Source organism: Arvicanthis niloticus, chromosome 3, assembly GCF_011762505.2.
Source record: "Arvicanthis niloticus isolate mArvNil1 chromosome 3, mArvNil1.pat.X, whole genome shotgun sequence".
Lineage (NCBI taxonomy): Eukaryota > Metazoa > Chordata > Mammalia > Rodentia > Muridae > Arvicanthis > Arvicanthis niloticus.
The window spans coordinates 3,988,457-4,008,669 of record NC_047660.1 but is presented as its reverse complement, the minus strand read 5'-3'; the positions used below and the strand labels follow the sequence as shown (position 1 = coordinate 4,008,669).

Genomic DNA, 20,213 nt, shown 5'->3' with positions numbered 1-20,213 from the left:
GAGGAAGGACAGAGGGGACTGTCACCTTGCACTCATCGAGAGACACCTCCTTCTAGGTGTTAGTTATTACTTAAAAAAAAAAAAAAACCCACTGATGGATGTCTAAAAGTACAAGTGTCAAGATAACTAGTATTTTAGGCAATTTCTCCAGGTTTGCATGCCTGCAATCTAGGACCTCATTTTTGCCCTAACGGGGCAGGCCAGAGCCTGTTACCAGCACCTTCAGCTCCAGTAAATAAAAAAGACAAAACAGCCTGTTAGGGTCGTTCTCTCTGATGATTAGTTTGATATATTAAAATCCAACCAGATTTATAAAATGTACTCCATCACTTTAATTGAATTTGTAAAGATGCATGATTTATGAAATATTACATGGGCCCTTCTGGCTAATGTCAGACTCACATATAACTTATCATTACACTGTCCTTTCTGTCCCCATGTCTAGAGATTACAGGTCTGCATATCTAGACTTCCTCGTGGGTGGGAGCATCTTGTTTTTCATAGTTGTCTGCCCTTGGGCCTAGCGTGGTTCCAGACACTTGGCAGGAGCCAGTGATGTATATTCACAGCAGGTGCTCAAGCTGAGCTGAGTGGGATCAGATCTGGGACGTTCCCCTTACACACACTACAGCGTGTGACCTTGGGCAAGTTAACCTCCATACATCTTGACTCCTATACTTGAAACTGAAAAGTAAGCCCCACCACGCAGGCTACTTGTGAACCTCAAAGATCATTTCTGTAAAGCACTCCGCACTGTGCTTGGTGTGTTGCAAGATTTGACCCTGTGTGACTCCTAATGATGATACGGACATGTGAAGAACAGTAACTCGGGGCAGGGGCTCCGGGGTCACTGTGCTGGGCTCACATCTTGGCTTCGCCTCTTGCTACTTGGATTTATAAGGATGTGAGCCATAGTCTGTGCAGGACTTTGTTCTGCCATCTGTCTGGTGGAGGCGACTCCATCTCTCTTATTACTAAGCAAAACATTTAACATAATTTCTAGCCTGCAGCTGAAGAGAGCCATTTACTGATTAATAACAAAATGGTGTATATTCAGTCAACAAATACTATCAAGTATCACTACTATATACATACGTTTATGTATGTATGTATGAATGGATGTATGTATGTATGAATGGATGTATGTATGTATGAATGTATGTATGTATGTATGAATGTATGTATATGAATATATGTATGTATGAATGTATGTATGTATGAATGTATGTATGTATAAATGTATGTATGTATGAATGGATGTATGAATGTATGTATGTATGTATGAATGAATGAATGTATGTATGTATGTATATATGTATGTATGAATGGATGTATGTATGTATGAATGGATGTATGTATGTATGAATGTATGTATGTATGTATGAATGTATGTATATGAATATATGTATGTATGAATGTATGTATGTATGAATGTATGTATGTATAAATGTATGTATGTATGAATGGATGTATGAATGTATGTATGTATGTATGAATGAATGTATGTATGTATGTATGTATATATGTATGTATGAATGTATGAATGTATGAATATATGAATGTATGAATGTATGTATGAATGTATGTATGAATGTATGAATGTATGTATGTATGTATGGATGGATGTATGGATGGATGTATGAATGTATGTATATGAATATATGTATGTATGAATGTATGCATGTATGAATGTATGTATGTATGTATGAATGTATGTATGTATGAATGTATGTATGTATGTATGAATGTATGTACAATGCTCTTTTTCATTATTATTCTCTTTAATAATGGATCAGTTCAGTTTGCAAATAGATCAATCTGACAGGCAATTTCTGAACTGTTCTCAATCAAACATCCAACTGTTAACAATGGATGGGTCACATTTAGAGGTTGCTAGGAAGATTGATTCCACTTTACCCAGAAGTCTGAAGAGGGAGGGGAAGTGATGTGTTGCTCGGTGTTTGTTTGGATTCCATCAGGAGTTAGTTCTGACCTGGACCAAAATAAGTCAGCTGCTGGTGGTGAACACAGTTGTCCATCTCAGAGAAATACTGAAGAGCAAGAAGTCTGAGAAACAGTCACAGGTGCTGTGTCCAGATGGGCCACAGCGAGAGGAGTCTCGATGGGCTTTGAGAAAGAAAACCTAGCATGTAGCCAGGCATTCTGTAGTAAGCAAGCTCCCCACACCTGAGAGCAAAACAGAAGAGGCCAAGAGGAATGTTCAGACCTGAGCTTTCTGCTCTCCAATATGTAAACATGGCTGATGGGGGCAGAATAGTGAGGCTTAGAGAGTAGCCCTGTGGTTCTCAACACTGGGGTACCAAGTATCCAGGACAGAGATTCAGGGTCACTTCTGGGTCATGCTGTCCTGGGAACTTGGATCTTGGTCAGGATAAGGAGAAATCGATGAGTTAGGTGACCACAGCAGTAGGTGGTGCCTAAGCAGTGTCTTCCCGTTTCTCCTACTGCCATTATTGTTTCAAACTACCCTTGGAGGTGGCCTCACCTCAAGGATGAGATTGTACAAATGCCTGGCTCCCTGAGCCCAACCACTGCAGAATGTTGCCCAGATTTATCTGTTCGCTTTCCCTTCCTTTTTTTTTTTTTTACTGGAGGGCTCCCTCCCCCACCCCATGCAATTTTAATACCAAGGACCATTTTTTATCAAGTCACTGTCTGTAATCAGAATTTAAGAATTATTCCAACATTTCTCTTGGAGAATAGATCTTCAGAGACTCAGTAGGCCTTCCTGAATTGCTAATGAGCTCCTCAGTGAAACATTTCTGTCTGTTCCTAAAATAAATCTCCCCTATTGGATTTTCCATATGAAAAGTTGAGTAGCTTTTAGACAGACTAGTTTTTTCGTTGGTAGAAAACCACTGGGCTTGATAAAGATTTACAAACAGTGGTCATTTATTTCTAACAAGCAAGGTCATCTTGTTACCCAAGTTAATTAAAGAAAGGAGTCCACGGAGCCAGACACTGTAGCGGTGGGATCTCCATTCCCAGAAACAAAGTATATGTTTCTTAGATGTTGCTAGATTCTGGGGCTGCTGTAACAGGATTGGAGAGAGGATGGCTTAGAGCAATGGAAATCCACTCTGAAAGTACACAGTCACGGGAGCAAAGCCATGGTCCATCTAACGTCTCCAGGAAGAATCAGTTTCCTGCGTCTCGCCTATCTGGAGACCTCAGATGTTCCCTGCCTTACAGTTGCCATCTCCTTCCTGTGCCTCATCATGTTCCCTCTGTGCAGATCTCCCGTTTGGTAAATAGCTGGATCGGATGGCATGGGCCTGTACTCCCAGATACTCTGAATGCTGAGGCAGGAGGATCACAAATTCAATGCCTGCTAGGGCAGACAGATAACTTGGTGAGATGATATCTTTTCTCATGCTTGCTTTATGTATGTATGTGTATATAGATGTGTGTGTGTGTGTGTGGAGAGAGAGAGAGAGAGAGAGAGAGAGAGAGAACGCTAGCCAGGTAAGGAGGTCTGGGAGGATGTAGCTTGATGCTGAAACACTAGACTTGCCTAGTATATGCAAGCACAGTTCTCACAGGTGCAATATATATATATATATATATATATATATATATATATATATATATATATGCATATATATATATGGAGTTCCGGCCATAGGCAGTGACGCTGGGTCATCTCACCTAAGGACCTTGTGTTCATTTAGTTCTCGGTGAGCTCCATTTAAGTCACTGTAGCTTTCAGAGGTAGCAGGTATTAGGACTTCAGTGTATCTTTTTCATGGAAACACAGTTCAATGTAGAACATTGGTCACCCAGTATTATGCCCACCCAAAAGTTTGTTATAATACTAGGTCATCTCTTCTTCTTAAACTAAATTTCAAATGTGAAGCCAAAAATCTGTTACTTGGGAAGCTCTTCCACTGTCCCCAAGAGGCAGTGGACAGGGTTCATGATTTAGTAATGGCGGGTCAAAACACATCCTTGTTTGACTTTGACATGACCTTGGAAAGTGCCGTAAGTCTCTCCGAAACCCTTCCTTCCTTCCTCTATAGTTGGGGTAGCAGTCCCAGGAGTGTTGCAAAGCTGTAATAACAGTGTAATAGTGTAGCAGTGTGTGAAGACTGTTCTGCAAGGTGTGATGTGATCGTTTCATTGTGAGTCTCTTTAAAAATGGCTCTGCAGAGGGGGTGACAGAAGGGATTTGAGGCCAGTCTGGATGGATGGAAGCCCAGGTCTGCTGCTTAAGAGCTGCACGGCCTTGGGAAGCTGTTACCCCCACCTCCCGTGCCTCTGTTCCATGCCATAAAACAGGGCTATTAACAGTACCTCTTTAAGAGATTGTAGTAAAGATTAAGTAGGAATGATCTTTGGAAAGTGCTTAGAAACTGCGTGTTACGTGATAGGTGCAGTATTACATAACTCCCTGCTATTTCCGTCAAGGGCAAGGCCACAGCGCCCCGTCCTGTGTGCCGTTCCACACCGGCTTCTGGTACTGAGCAGATGCTCAGGAACCATCTGCGGGATGGGTAAAGAAATGGAGACACCACTAACCCCACCCCCCCATGTCCCCTGTAACTGCTATGCAGCTTCTCCAGACAATGCCAGCCAGGCCTGCCCTGCACCTACCTAGCCTGGCCTTTCTGAACAAAGCACTGGCTCCCTCTACTTCAGCTGGATCTGTAGGTCATTCCCAGACCACTGAATGCTCCAAAGCAACCTGAGAAGAATGGTTTTTTTCCTTCTGTGATTGAGTATGATTGCACTGTTGGAACATCTCCCTGCTTTCTTATTTTCCAGTATTTCTCCCTTCTCTCCCATCTTTCTCCCCACCCCCAACAGCCTGCTCTTTCCCTTCGCACCATCCATATGACATTCAAGCCTCTCCCTTCCCCTTCCACAAAGCGTTCCATCTCTTCTACAAGGAACAGCCGTGCCCTGTGACTTCATCACAAACGCTCATCACCAGCTGTGCTGTTCAGTCGAGGTAACCTCAAGTACCTATCTATCAAACACCAGCCAATCAGGATGCAAGGAAGCTCGTATTGGAGGCTCCCTGTTAGGTTGAGTTTAACTATTGGATGGCCGAGATCCTGCACTAGTCAGTACCATTTTGAACATGGGTGTGTGCGGACAGAAGAGTGGCAAAGATACATGAGAACACCAGGCTTAGGAGTGTGGCTATTTTCTGTTTAGAACCGTATTCCTTCTGTTTTAATAAATGGTACAGACACACCAGTGCATACTTGCTAAATGTCAGCCTTTAAGGCTGTCTATCTGTGTATGAATTCCAGAAATACCCTTCCCACCATCCCGAGGCAGGTAATTCACCGGACAGTAGTTCAGTCTGAAAACCACTGCAGTAGCAGGGGCTGTGCTGTAAGGTAGCGTACTGTATCTCTGTATAGACAGCACATCCTTGGGGACTGGCAAGCCTCTGGAGTTGGTAGTAATTGGTGATAAAATGGTGGCCAGCAGTAGCTAAACATTTATTCTCCGAATAGCCACTTTTTACTTCCTATCAGGACCCTGTGCCCTTAACTACATAACCTGATTAAGACTGTGATGTCATACCTAACCCTTTCTGCTGAGGTTGGCAAACACCTGGAAGTGTGTTTGAATGGCACCTGGTATTGAACCCACTGTGACATTCACCATTTTGAACCTTTTGTGTGTTCGTGCGTGTGGGGTGTGTGTGTGTGTGTGTGTGTAGGACTGCTCATGTGTGTTCATGTGTATGTGTACGTGTAGAATCCAGAGGATATCAGTTGCCATCTATCTTATATTTTGTTATAGCGTGTCTTATAGGTCAGGAACTTTCCAACTAGTCTAGGCTGGCTAGCCATAGGGCCTCAAGGATCCACTCATCTGTCCCCATGTCCCCAGGCACTGGGATTACAAGTCTGTGTCATTGTGCCTGGCTTTTTAACACTCTGACTCTTAATTATCATTTCATGGCATAGAGTGTGGCACATGATAGGGTTAGCACATTCTTGTGGAAAGTGGGAAGGAAGACCATTGGTGACCTTCAGTGCATGCCACTGAGTGAGCAGTTGGGGTCAGCGCTGTGGGCTCTGCAAATGAAGGAGCAAAAGAGGCCTCCCCTCCTCCACAGCAAGATCCCCAGAGCCACGCTGTGAATATTTCATGGACCTCATCTTCACCCCCGGCACTGCACACATTTTTGAACACTGCATCAGAAAAAGCCACGCGTCACCACTAGACAGTTGGCTACTAGGCAGGTTTCTTGCTAGGTTAATATATAGTGTGGTCTATACTAACAAACACTCCATGTGACTTGGAAGACATGTATATTTTAGTGGTAAAAAAAATAGATTTGGAAAATTTTTCAAATGAGGCAATTGTTGCCCAGAAATTTGTTTCCCTAACTCTCTAGAGAATTTGGCCGTTATTTTTGGTTTCACTGATTTCTCCAGACTGGCAGGTTTCCAGTTCTAACATATAAAATGAGGAGAAGGAGGAGGAAGAGGAGGGGAAGGAGGGAGGAGAAGCAAGCTCAACCATCAAGACAACAGTGAACACCCTTCCCCACCATGAGGCATTGAAGCTGCCAGGCAGTCACTTCATTTCAAGAACTTGTGCTCACATAGGCTTTGAGATAGCAAACGCAAGGGGCTGACTCTTACCTTTCTCCTCCATTTATTTTTGTTCATTTACTTAAAATTGTCACAAAAATAAAGGCATGTGCCAACACCACTAGTCTCCAAAAAGGCAGGCAGTTCCTTGGCTTTCAGTGAATCTGCCACAGCCTGCCTAAAGCGCACACCAGGGACAGGCAGCCTTCACTTCCCCCAGCCCTCTAATATGGACATCTGCCCTAAATGCAGCTTCAGAGAAGCAGCCATGTCAGTCTGCTCTCTCCAGGTTAGTGTTTCACCCCTATGGAGCACCCTGGCTGTATGCCACAGTTAGTATAGGTGGGAGAATGACACCTGGATGGCTTTCTGGGCAGAAAAGGCAGCATGTGCACACACCTATGTATCCCCAAGGGCAGCAGGTGCACACTCCTATGTGTCCCCAAGGGCAGCACAGTGCACACTCTTATGTGTCCCCAAGGGCAGCAGGTGCACACACCTATGTGTCCCAGCTGAGCTCCAGCTGTGCTGTCACTGGTAGAGGCACATCTGGAGTTTGTGGTTTCCTTTGTTCCACATCAGCCTCAGTTGTGAATCTTCCTCAGAGCTTCCTGCTGATTTCTTCGACACCTGAGAAGCGACAGAGGGAAAGGAACACTCCTGGGAAGAGAGACACCTGCAAATATTCCACTTTAATATCTTTAACAAGTATAACAGTTTTGCTATTTACCCGGAAATTTGTGCATAGAAGGTCTGTAGAAGATGAATGGCCTTATAAATTAAACCAAGTAATGAGCAGAAAGACCTGCTTCAGGTCTGCCCAATGCCAGCAACGTGGACCATTGTCCCTGTCAGTGGAAGAGCTGGTTATCATTTACTCCCAAACCTCCAGCATCCTCTGGCCCCAGCCCCTGTGTGTTTGTATTTTATCTGCTGGGTTGTGTGGTTGGAGCTAATGATACAAGGACTCGTGTGGCTCAGTTACTTTATTTAAATTCAAAACAAGGCTAAAAGCCTGATGTGTCAGTTGCTTTGAGCAGAGCTGTTTCTGGGCCATCGTTAATGTTATAAATTAAGTTCTGATATAAATAACCAAGCCATTCATCACACTTTTACCTGCAAGAGTTCCAGTCAAATGTTAAGTCCAGCCCACCGGACTCTGAACCCTAAGAATAATGAACTTGTAAAAATGTAGCTTCCTTTTCAAAGCACAGTCAGTTTCCCACCCCATGCTACCCCTGCTTCACAAACCTTGACAGATTTTGAAACTACTGGGAAATTGAGGCTGAGAACATCTGGCCCACCCAGCCAGTCGAGCCTCATTGAAAATCTCTGCCGAGCCACTTGCAGTACTAGGCTTAAGATGGTGGTCTGTCAGATGAGGGTCTTCAATTCTGAGCTGTGTGTATTGTCAGCACTTAATAAACCCTCCTCGTGCTAATCAATTTGAACTCAACCCTTTGCCGATGCTCCTCACACCTGGCTAGACCGACTTCTTATAATCCTCCGCACATTTTTGGACCATGGCCAGCAGATGTCCCCAAAGCCAATTTTTACTGTAACTGTTGGTTTATGTGACTCCATGTTTTCACCAGATTGGGAGGATTGGAGAACAGAGATTTAGAAAATCAGTACTCAGCCTTTTATGTATATTTCTGGAACAACGTCTGCTGTCCCCCAGGCTCTAACAACTGTTAGAAGACATTGACACAGGAGAATAGAATTGCTCTCGTTTCATGGATGAGAAAACCAAGACATAGCCTCTTATACGGTACTAGTAAAAGTTCCCACGGCCGTCTGGGGAGAAAGCTACAGTCAGGACTTTCCAACTGTAACACTAACTGCTTTAACTCTGGGTGACTCGCGCTGTGTGGACCAGCCCTGACAAGTCTCAGCAGAGGAGACAGATATTAAAGAGAGACAGATCTAAGGCCCTTTGAAAAGATAAATATCCAAAGTTGGCACCGGGTGTGAGAACAGGAGTAACGAAGGGTTAAAGAGCTTGGAGCACAGCCCAGCCGGAATCACAGCTGCGGAGAGACTACTCACGAAGTAGGGCGCCATTTTAAAATACGTATCATTACCCATTGAGTAAAGAAGGGGTTAATGATGATGGTGGTGGCAATTATCATAATAAAGCTTAGATAGTGCTTACGCCAAGGCGCTATTCAAGCACTGCGTATGAATTAACTCTGAATTTTTATTGAGAAGCTATGAAGTTTAGCAACAGTATCTAAGTTTGCCAGCGGGACTAATGGAAGCAGTGTTTCACACTTTCTAAGTGCCTCCAACAACAAGATTAGATCTGGACTGGAAAGCCTAGTGGTCTGGTTCCCTGTCTGGGTCTGTTTCTTAATCCTGAATTTAAACTACTTCTCCAGGCCACATAGTGAACTCAGGAATGCAACCCTGGGTCGGGCAAACTTCCTGACTGCAGGTTTCAGGAAGCTTGTGGAATGCCTGGAATCTGAGAGACTTCCTTGGCTAGCTCCTGCCCATCGATTGGGTCCAGAGCATTCAACTTCCCTGGGAACCACTCAGCTCTAGATGCAAAAATGTCTCCAACGGCCACTTTGAGAGCACAGACCCTCTGCCCTGATGGCTGCCTGCCTTCTGCACTGCCTGCCCCGAGCATCAGGCTGACCTAACCTGATTTTGTAGTCTTTTCTTTTTGCCAAAGCTACAGTTTTTCCATCCCCTGTCTTATGACTCAGTGACCGTTTGGTTCTGATAGCTCAAGTCTGTTGGTCTGAGAAGACACGGTACACTCATTCGGTGACTTAACTCACCCTGTTGCAGATGGGCGTGGGTTCTCCGCATTGAAACCCACCGTGGTTGCTTATTTTAATAAATTCAGTTCTGCTTGAAAATTTAAACCACATCCTAACCACCATCCCTAATCTAAATCTTCCTGGAGTAGAGATTGCTTGGGAATGCAGACTGAGCCACACAGATCCACTCAGAATTCTTCTAGGACTTTTGAGCAAGTCATACAGACAACAGTAAAATTGGTAACGTGGCATTGGAAGGTGAGGGTGGCACCTATCGGACTGCCACACATGAAGCAGACATGTTAGTCTCTTCACGTGATGGTGAAGACCGTGTCCCTAACTGCAGTCTTGCTGTTCTCCCTATCTGCCTTCTACCCACTGATTCCTGCCTCATCTTTTCTCACCTCTCAACTCCCACTCACTCACTCACTCACTCATGCTGGGCTCCAGCTTGGGAAGCCACACGCATGTCCCCAGATGGGTCATACTTCTCTCCCGTGGCATATTCTCTTTCTCTGGTGTCCTTATATCCTATTCCTCCCCCAACACATGCAGCAACACACCACACACATACTCAATACACGAGAGCATGCCAAACACAACACGTAGAACCATAGAACATGTGCACCGACCGTACAGTCAACATACACATGTACAGTTCACACAGCACATCAAACACATGCCCTTTGGCCTTTCCGTTTTCAGTTCAGAGAACACTTATCATTTCTGGCCGTCTCTGCAACGGTTCCTCAGCATTCCCTCTAGAACACATCTCAAAATGTGTAACACACAAATTTGGGTCAGCATCATCTCCACCGCCAGCCCACGGGCTTCATGGAGGAAGACGGTGTGTGGTGTTTTGTGCTCACCTTTGGCGTGCACTAGACATAATACTTAGCAGTAAATATCAGTTGAGTGGATCCAGGAATTGGCTTGGAACCCGACAACTGTCTCCCATCCCTGCACCTGGCAAGCCCCCCTCACAAGAGGTGAAATAAGTTTATAGATTTGAGTTGCTGGCTCCAAATTAGTCCTCAGTATAAGCCTACCTCATGGGCTTCAGCTTGGGCTCCAGCTTCCAGTTACTATAAGGCCCTCGAAGAGCCCTGAGTGGTGTGCCCCCAACTCCATCCTGCACCACTTTCCCAGGGCAGGGCCTTGATTACTGCATCTCCTGAGAAATGTCTCTACCAAGAAGCAAAGGAGAAGAGACATTGAAATGAAGGAAAAGAATAAATAAGCCCAGCAGCCACAGGGAAAAATTACCAGTACATTTTTGTGTCTATTTCTTGCGCTAACCACAGGAGATGCTGTCTGTGACGCTTTGGGTTTGCTTCATGGTGATCCATGGAGATGCTTTCTTCACACTGGTCACGTCAGTCAGTTATGACAACCTGCTTGATAATCTGCAGATGTTTTGTGCAAGGATGCATGTCCTGAGAAATCCTGCATCTTCACAAGAATTTTTCTACAAATTGTGTACTGTGTCAGATAGCTCATTATATTTTGACAGTAGCTTTTCCTGTAGGAGTTTGCAGTCCTATAGGATTTCTTACTAAGATCCTGGTTCTGACGTCTCAAAGTGCTAGAATTAGAATGTCTGAGATGTCCACAGACATCATTCTTTAAAACCCTGTTGCCAGACTGATCTAGAGTCCACACTGTTTATCTAGGGACAGTTGCAGAAACGTTCTATTGAACTGAAAAGAACTCTAGACATGATATGTGAATAATAACAATTAGTCTTTATTGTTCTTTGATGCAAAAGCTTATCCAATGGGAGAAACAAAGAACTGTTGAGACTAGTATTGAATCTGCGATCTTACACTTACTCCAAACAAAATACCATATATACATGCTTTTTCTTCATACTCGTTATATTTCTCTTCCTGTATACCAAACAGCTCTGTGAACTTTATCTGTGTCTTAATTTAAACAGCCGCTTAACGGTGCAGCTTGCTTTCTTTCTTTCTTTCTTTCTTTCTTTCTTTCTTTCTTTCTTTCTTTCTTTCTTTCTTTCTTTTGGGGGGGGCGGGGTTTCAAGACAGGGTCTCTCTGTGTAGCCCTGCCTGTCCTGGAACTCACTCTGTAGACCAGGCTGGCCTCGAACTCAGAAATCTGCCTGCCTCTGCCTCCCAAGTGCTGGGATTAAAGGCATGTGCCACCACTGCCCAGCAACGGTGCAGCTTTCAAATAGAGCCCTGGACATAAATTAAGAAAATCATCACTCAGTCCGATTTATACAGGTGGGGAAAGGCTGACCTCAACTGTGAGCCCAGCGTGTGCGTTTTCTGACCCCTATGCACCGTCCATGCATAGGCCAAACGAGTAGTTGTCTCTCAGCTCCACATCCTCACACACGTGTATACCAGGACATTTAACGTTTGTTCTGCATCCTGTTGTTCTCTGAAGGATAGCACTAGATTTGTTTCTGTCCTGGATTTTAACCATTGCTAATATCTCAGTGAACTGGTAGAACTGACTAGAGAGACATGGGTGTACAGTACAGCCCACTCCTTAGAACAGATGGTCTGGGAAGTGTTATCTCATTCCTCAGGTCTCATCTACTCTTCTCTGAAGAAGGGAATTATCACTGCTGTTGTAAGGAGAAAATGAGATAACCACGTATAAATTGCCTGGCACATTGATGATCAATAATATTCTGCACTCAGAGTGTATGAGACAGGACAGTAGGAAATTGAATTAATTCTTGTGAAAAGGGAGGTCCATTGATAAATGATGAATCTAATGATATAAACTACTTTCTATCACCAGGAAAGTGGTTAATACAGTTCTCTAAGGGTTTCAGTTGTACGAAGAAATAGCAGCATCAACCAGAAAACCATATTTTCTAGCCAATTGAAATCTGTATGAATAGCAACAAAGCATCGAATTAGAAGATTACTGATCAAATTGATAATTATACCCCAAGCCATCTACCATCCTGATGCATTTTAGACACTTTGCTGATTCTGTCCCTCCTCTCATCCAGCCCACCCCCACACCTGTGTACACAGACTCACGTGTGTATGGTCTTCACGGTTTCTTGGGTGTCAGGTGCCCAGTGCAATGTATATGGCTGGTGATTTGAAACTGTGATTTGAGATCACAGAAGCTACCTTAGTTTTTATACAAGAAATTTTTTTTGTTGTTTAATCCCTCTGCACCCAGGCTGATGGGAGGTAGCTCTGTTTCAGATCCTGTCACTGCCTTCCTTCACAGATGACAGAATTCATCTGGACATCTGACATCAAGGCAGCTGACTCACTGGCTGGCCACATGCTGAGATGAAGGAGCTGCACCTATCTGAATGCTCTCCTGGAGATTAAATTTTAACAAACTAGGAGGCTGAAAGGATTGTCAAGAGAGAAAAGAAAAGAGGTGTAAAGTGAAGGATGGCTGAAATAAATCCATAAGAATCAGGGGACCCTGGGAAGTGGCAAAGCACTAAGGAGAGCTAAGATTCAGAAGTGAAGACAAAAACAATCAAACACGGATTTGTAGAACGTCAGAGGGGGCAGGGGTAGCAGCATCTCCAGCTACCCTGATGCCCGTACGGTTGGCGGTTGGCGTAGCCTTAGGATGTCTGCATCCAGGAAGCTGAATAAGAAAGCCACAACAAGAACTTGAGACTGAGAAACTGGCATTGCAGATGCTAAGGGTTCATGAGAAATCAGTTCCTTTTCATGTTGTCCACTCCAAGACAGTGTGGCAGTCACTCCCACTGTGAATTGAGCTTCAGGATGGCACGGCTTGATGGACAGACCACCAGGACTGAGCCTGGGACTCGGGTCTGCCCATCACCATGCCTTCAAGGGGAAATTCTCACCAGAGGAGAAGCTAGAGATACCAACAATGCAGCTGGAATTAGAAAAATAGAGAGCTCCAGATGTTATACATCAGAAAAGCTATAAACAAACTCGTTCCTCCAGCTCCATCCACCACACTTACTTTAATTTTTTTTTTTAATCTGATAAGCAAACCCTTTTTGCCAGGTTGCAGATAGACTAATTCTTTAGGGAATGTTGATATTCCAAATGACTGCCACAGTTTGCTGTCTGTTCTTTCCCTGGAAGCTGCCTAACTCGCTCACATGACTGGTAGCTTTGCAAACTTTGGGGTTCTGCTGTTCCCGATGCAGTGACTCTTCAGGTCTGTTCGTACACACTCATCACCTAATGGTTTTTCTCATCTTACCCATTTCCATGTCCGGAGGATAACACAGTCATGAGCATGCCTTACTCTGTCATCTGTGATTTTAAGTCAGAGTTTCCTGTCCTGGGGACAGGTGAGGGACAGGGTGGCAGCTTTGTGTACGTGCCAAACGTGCAAGTGCTTGTCCAGCTCACAGGAATGACCACCTGGGTGCGTATCAGGAAGCAATTCCAGGAGTTATGTAGCCATTGCTCGCTCTCAACAGCGGCAAACTCATGTCTTTGGCCAGTCTGGGTCACATACGTAAAACTTCCTTCCATCTTCGTTCTAAGCCTGTACAAAGCAGTGTGCAGCAAGCTGGAAGACTCGGATCAAGATAGGCATGTGCTTCTGACTGTGGAGGCCTTACTTCTTGCTCATAGCTGTCAACTCTTTCAAATGAGTTAGTTGTCTAGGTTTAAAAGAAGGAAAGGCAGAAGGAAGGGAGGGGAAAGATAAGGGGAGGGACCTGGATAATCACGTAATATTTGATTTGTTGATTCATTCTCTGTTAACACACACACTTACATGTGCACACCAATATATGCACACATACACACACGCATACATGTACACACACATGCATGTTCATGTTCACAAACACATGTGCATGCACACACGTGCATACACATATGCACACATACACACACGCACACATGTATACACACATGCATGTTCATGTTCACAAACACATGTGCATGCACACACGTGCATACACATATGCACACATACACACACACACATGTATACACACATGCATGTTCATGTTCACAAACACATGTGCATGCACACACGTGCATACACATATGCACACATACACACACACATGTATACACACATGCATGTTCATGTTCACAAACACATGTGCATGCACACACGTGCATACACATATGCACACATACACACACGCATACATGTATACACACATGCATGTTCATGTTCACAAACACATGTGCATGCACACACGTGCATACACATATGCACACATACACACACGCACACATGTATACACACATGCATGTTCATGTTCACAAACACATGTGCATGCACACACGTGCATACACATATGCACACATACACACACGCACACATGTATACACACATGCATGTTCATGTTCACAAACACATGTGCATGCACACACGTGCATACACATATGCACACATACACACACACACATGTATACACACATGCATGTTCATGTTCACAAACACATGTGCATGCACACACGTGCATACACATATGCACACATACACATACATGTATACACACATGCATGTTCATGTTCACAAACACATGTGCATGCACACACGTGCATACACATATGCACACATACACACATGCAAACATGTATGCACACACACACATACACACACACACATATAGACACACAACACACACACACACTGCCCTTGCCTTGGAACGTAAGGAATGAAGGTAATTACTGTGACACTGTTGGCAATGGAGTTGCCGACTCCCTAGTGCAATCCTAACCCCGGATTGTCTGTTTTGCAGGGTCGCTGTTCAAGAGAGAACTGCAAATATCTTCATCCTCCGACACACTTAAAAACCCAGCTAGAAATTAATGGGAGGAACAATTTGATCCAGCAGAAAACTGCAGCAGCCATGCTTGCCCAGCAGATGCAATTTATGTTCCCAGGAACACCGCTCCATCCTGTGGTGAGTGTGCCTTTTCTAAGGGTGGGCTGGATGATGGCAGGGTTGGTACGGGCAGAGCCATGGTGACCAAAAATGACCTCCACTTACTTGGTCATCTCGGTTACAATTAGAGCAGTTAGCTCTGAAGCTCAGTGGATGCTGGAAACCGTGTTTTCACGGCTACGTGTTTCTCTTAATTTAAATGAAAAGATACGTGTGTACCAATGGGACAAGGACAACCTCTGATCAATATCTAACACTTTCTTATCAGCAAACTCTGTGTCCTAAGCCATCTTCATGTGGGGATTGGTCCACATTTTATTTAGAGTTTGCAATGTTTATGTGTCAGAGAGGTTGTGATGCCTAAGTTTGGCAGTGGATACTATGTAGCTCACTGGAGTCATTTTAAGGATGAGGGAAGAGAAACGTGGAGACAAATGAGCTCTTCAGTATCATGTAGCTAATGAGTTGAACTTAGACTAGATCATTAGTCAGAGTGCGCTGCACAGCGTGCTCCAGCTGGAAGGAGACAACAGCCATGGAAGGACGGATGTCACAAGCAAGCAGCACACCAGGAAATGGCCTAGTCGCTTCATCTCCTGTCCCTCCCAGGCCTGCAAAGGGTGTGGTAGCTGTTGCAGCAAGAGTCAGAGAGTCGATGCCCCAGGGAGTTGTGTGTATGAATATGTATTGTGTAATGCTTTTCTCCCTGATGTCAGTGTTTGAGACTACGTCTTAAAGGTCTAGAAACTGCTTTAGAACTGAAGCCCTAGGGGAGAAGGGCGTGCATTTGACTCTGGTGGGTTTCATTTGCAATGTGAATTATTTGTCAAAAAACAAGCTAATTTTTTTTTAAAAAAGCCAAATGGGCGAATTTTCACAAAAGGCTATTATATAAAAATCAGTCTGTATTGTAATAAAAGTCTGTGTGAGTGAGCGCAGTTAAATTAAAAGGGGTAGAGACTCGTGAGTTCCATTTTCTCTGTTGTGTTCCTGTGAGATGGGGTGGGCAGGGAGGATGGGCTGAGAGACTCCAGACAGTTTTCAGCAGTTCTGGTAGCTTCCAGGTAGAACCTGACTCCAGGATCCAGCTTTTTCCAGAGTGGGAAAAGATGCAGATGATTCCAAGGTAAGACAGATACAGGCTTTTCAGATAGACAGATACATGAACAGGGCTGAATAACTCAGACAGAGATAGGAGGATATTACACAAGAAAAGGTTCCCTGAAGGAAACTGGGTGTCAAAGAAGGCATTACACGGCCAGAAAAAGCCATCCATCCATCCATCCAGACAGACAACACAATATATCCAGATGGACAGACAGACAACACAGTATAGTTTAATCCAGACACCAGCCATCTCAGAGGCCTTATCTACAACTTCACACATACATAATTTATGATTCATTTTGATATGCCCATATACATTATTTTATTAAATTACCTAAATGTCAAAATAATGTACTTATACATATTGAATAACATCTAGGGCAATAAATTTAATATAAGCCAGGTCGATATAACAGCATGGTGCTATGTATCTCAGTCATTTAAGTTGGGCACTTCCTGTTTATTTGCAAATAATAAGAATTGACCCTGATACTTGGTCGTGTCTATTTTAACATGGAACAATCCATTCCTGTCATTAAATATTCGTTGAACTATTTTTGAAAGTAATGTTTATGTCTTTGCCTCTAATACTAGTTAGAAGTTAATGTTAGTCACCATTCTACTATGAAAAAGGAACAGCCCATTTAAATATTAGATTTTTATGTATTTTATACATTTTTACAAATTTAATACATTCATGTATTAAATATTACAAATATTACAAAAGTAAAATGGTTGTTAAATCTCAAGATGTATTAACGTGCAGAATGTGCCGAGTCTAGTACTCAACTGCTCTACCAACAAATTTCTTCAAAAGTTTAGAAATTAATTTGTGTCCTAGTCAGTTGACTGAATAATGGTCCTCAGAATGCTTGCTTCTTCCTATACATCAGTATATATGCGCACACAAGCACACACATGCACACACAAGTGTACACACACACACACACACACACACATGCACAAACAGGGTCTTTGCCAGTTGTGATTGGAGTCTACAGATGGCGAGATTCTCTCAGAGTAAATGCAGTCCTAAGTGTCCTTAGAAGAGTTTGACAGAGGGCAAAGGGCGTGTCAGCACAGACAGGCCACCTGTCCACAGAGGCAGACTCTATGTGATCACAAGACAAGAAGATTCAGTAGCCACCAGAAGATGGAACAGACAAGGAATGGATTCTCCCCAAAGCTTCCAGAGTCCCGTCAGTACCTTAGTCACAGCCCAGCATAACTGACTTTGAACTTCTAGCCTCTGGAACTATGACAGGATAAATCAGTGTTGTGTGGTTCAGCGGCTCCAATCAACTCAGCAACAAGTAGATTGATGATCATAGGAGCAAGAATTCCTCCATTTTGCCTCCTGCCAACCTCAGTTTCTTTACAGTGATGATGATTTTTTTTCCTTTCTGTCTTCCACCCATCCCTGAATTCATCCCACTGAGATTTCTTCACTGTATTTTCTATATTTTCAAACCATTGGACACTCCTCCTTCTGGTTAGTTTGAATGCTGGACTACTCAAGTGCCCTGTGTGGAAACCCCACCCACTCCGGGTGACCTGATTTGGCAAAGCTCTCTAGAGGAACAGAAGGACCCATTGGACTAGCTTCCCAAGTAGCTGCTCCGACAGCAACCTGAAGAGGCAAGGAACCATGTAGCCACCAAGTCCAGGCGGGTGAGCAGGTCCTCTCTGTCAGTGAACACCTAGAAGATCGCTCTCAAACCGTGGGCATTAACTCATGTTGAAAGATAGAAGACACCAGAGTCTGGTGTAAATGAAGAGTTCCAACATGGTGATATGCACCCCAGAAAGGCGAGGGCTGCAGAGGCCCAAACTGCTCAGCTTTTGCTTCAGATTTCTCTCCTATCTGGAGCACCCGGTGGGAGGTGTCACCCAACTCTGAAGGTACCTTACGAGTGCCCAGTCACTGTCCCTATGTAACAGTTTTTTCTGGAAACATGCTACAGACTCTCGGGTGTGTTTCATTAGTTATTGACATCACTTAGTCAAATTGATAACTAAGGCCAGCCACCAAAGAGGCTGTTAGAGCCCTAATGGAGGGCACTAGATATTAACCATCCTCCAAATGGCAAACAGCAGCCAGATGGCTCAGTGGAGAAGGCATTTGCCACCGTGCCGGGCCTGACTCTGATCTTTGATTCCCAGCACCCACATGGTGAAATGGGAGAACTAAATCACACATGTTGTCCTCTATCCTCCATAATGTGTGCATGGGGGGTGGGGGTACAGACAGACAGACAGACAGACACTCACAATTTAGTGTGAACCAGCAGGTGAACCCTCATGATATATTTAATATGCTGGTGACATCACTTTATATATCCCTGCCTCTAGACCTATGATAAATTAATTTCAGGTCTGTAGAAAACACCTGGTTTATGGTCCTGTGCTCTGGCAGACCAAGTTCATGTGTGTGACCATGTTGGACATCTTAGCAGCTCTCAGTGCATTGAATGGTCTCTTCCTGTTGACCACTCCCCTGCCTCTGACACCTCATCTCCGTCTCCTTTGTCTAGTTCATGCTTCTCAACTCAGTGTTCAAGTTTCCAGAATGAATATTTCTTTCTATCTTACCCTCTTTTTAGTAACCTAATCCATTCCAAAAATCATAAGTTTTTTTCGCAGGCTAAGAACCCAAATGCGCGTTCCTTGTGCAAACATCTCCCCAGGCTCATAGCACTGCCTTTGTATAACCTCACCTCAAATTCTCCTGCAAGAAAATATTCAAGACTAAAGTCCTGATTCCACTACATTCCCGTCTCAGTACATGGAGCCATCAGCCAACAGCATCAAGCAGAGCCCAGCAGTGTCTCCCCCTCTGCCATGCAGGTCATCGATGGTCCCACCCTGTCTGTCTTCAGCGTTGTCCGCATCTCTGCTTCTCGTCACCTTCATCCAAGTCTTGATTTCACCTCTTGCTGTCCTCCAGGGTCTCCTGTGTAAGCATCGGAGGGGGTTGTCTTTTAAAGCATAAACAGGATCTTATAACTTCCTTGGTTTTATATTTAGCTTAGGAAGCAAAAATTTCCATTTGCATTTCATTTTGGCTAATTCCCCCTCCACCCTTTACCCCTACATCACCTTTCTTTGCCCCACCCTTTTCTGTTTTTCCCCTTTTGTTGGCCGCCAGTACCTAAGGTAGGACCTTAAATGTCCCCCATGTTACTGTCCCATAAAGTCTTGTGAATTCCACTTCCCACCCTCTCTGTCTACATCAGAACTCCTGGTATATAGAGTGCTAGGAAAATAAAGAGGAGGAAAGCAGGAATGTGGAGGGAGGTCAGAGGGAGAAAGTAAGACCAGCCCTTCTGAAGAGATTCTCTTCAGGAAGGCTTTCTGTGGATCGTGCCCTGGGCCTCTTCAGCCGTGTATTAGCACTGAGAGCTGACAGGCACCAAATGGACAGTGTCTTGGACCTCTTGGTAGCAGTGCCATGCAAAAACTAGAAGCTTGTCATCAAGACTGGATCTGGTGTGTCTCTAAGAGCGGAGTCCCCCAGAGTGACCTCGATACTCCTGTGTCAGTTGCCTGTGGAAAACTGATCTCAGACGCCTCGATCTGTGGCCGATATAGACTCTAACTTAGGCATTTCGTTTTAATCCAGGTTCTCAGAGCTGCTCTTCCTAGGCAGCAAGAGCTGATACAACTAGTCAGGGCAGGCTGACATATCCTATCCACAGAAGGAAGACACGAGCCAGTGGAAGGACACACAGTGCTCTCTGTCTATGCTCCAAAGACATGTGGACGTGGTGTGTCGATTCTGGGCCTCCCCTCCATCCTCTGTTCTAAGAAATTACTGACGAGATCTGTGAACCGCACCAGAGTGTCTGGCAGCCCACACTGCGAGCCAGGAGTCCAGGAACCTTTGCTCTGACTTTGCTC

General features: G+C 44.3%; 1 protein-coding gene across 8 annotated transcripts in view; it reads left to right on the top strand.

The window, feature by feature from the left end:
- The window catches only part of Mbnl2 (muscleblind like splicing regulator 2), a 158,171-nt gene that overhangs the window by 88,504 nt on the left and 49,454 nt on the right, over positions 1–20,213 (top strand). For all 8 annotated transcript variants that reach the window (XM_034498657.1, XM_034498655.2, XM_034498652.1 and 5 more), the window contains exon 3: positions 15,060–15,224. In XM_034498657.1, the coding sequence (XP_034354548.1) occupies positions 15,060–15,224 (165 nt within the window). The remainder of the gene's footprint in view (positions 1–15,059; positions 15,225–20,213) is intronic.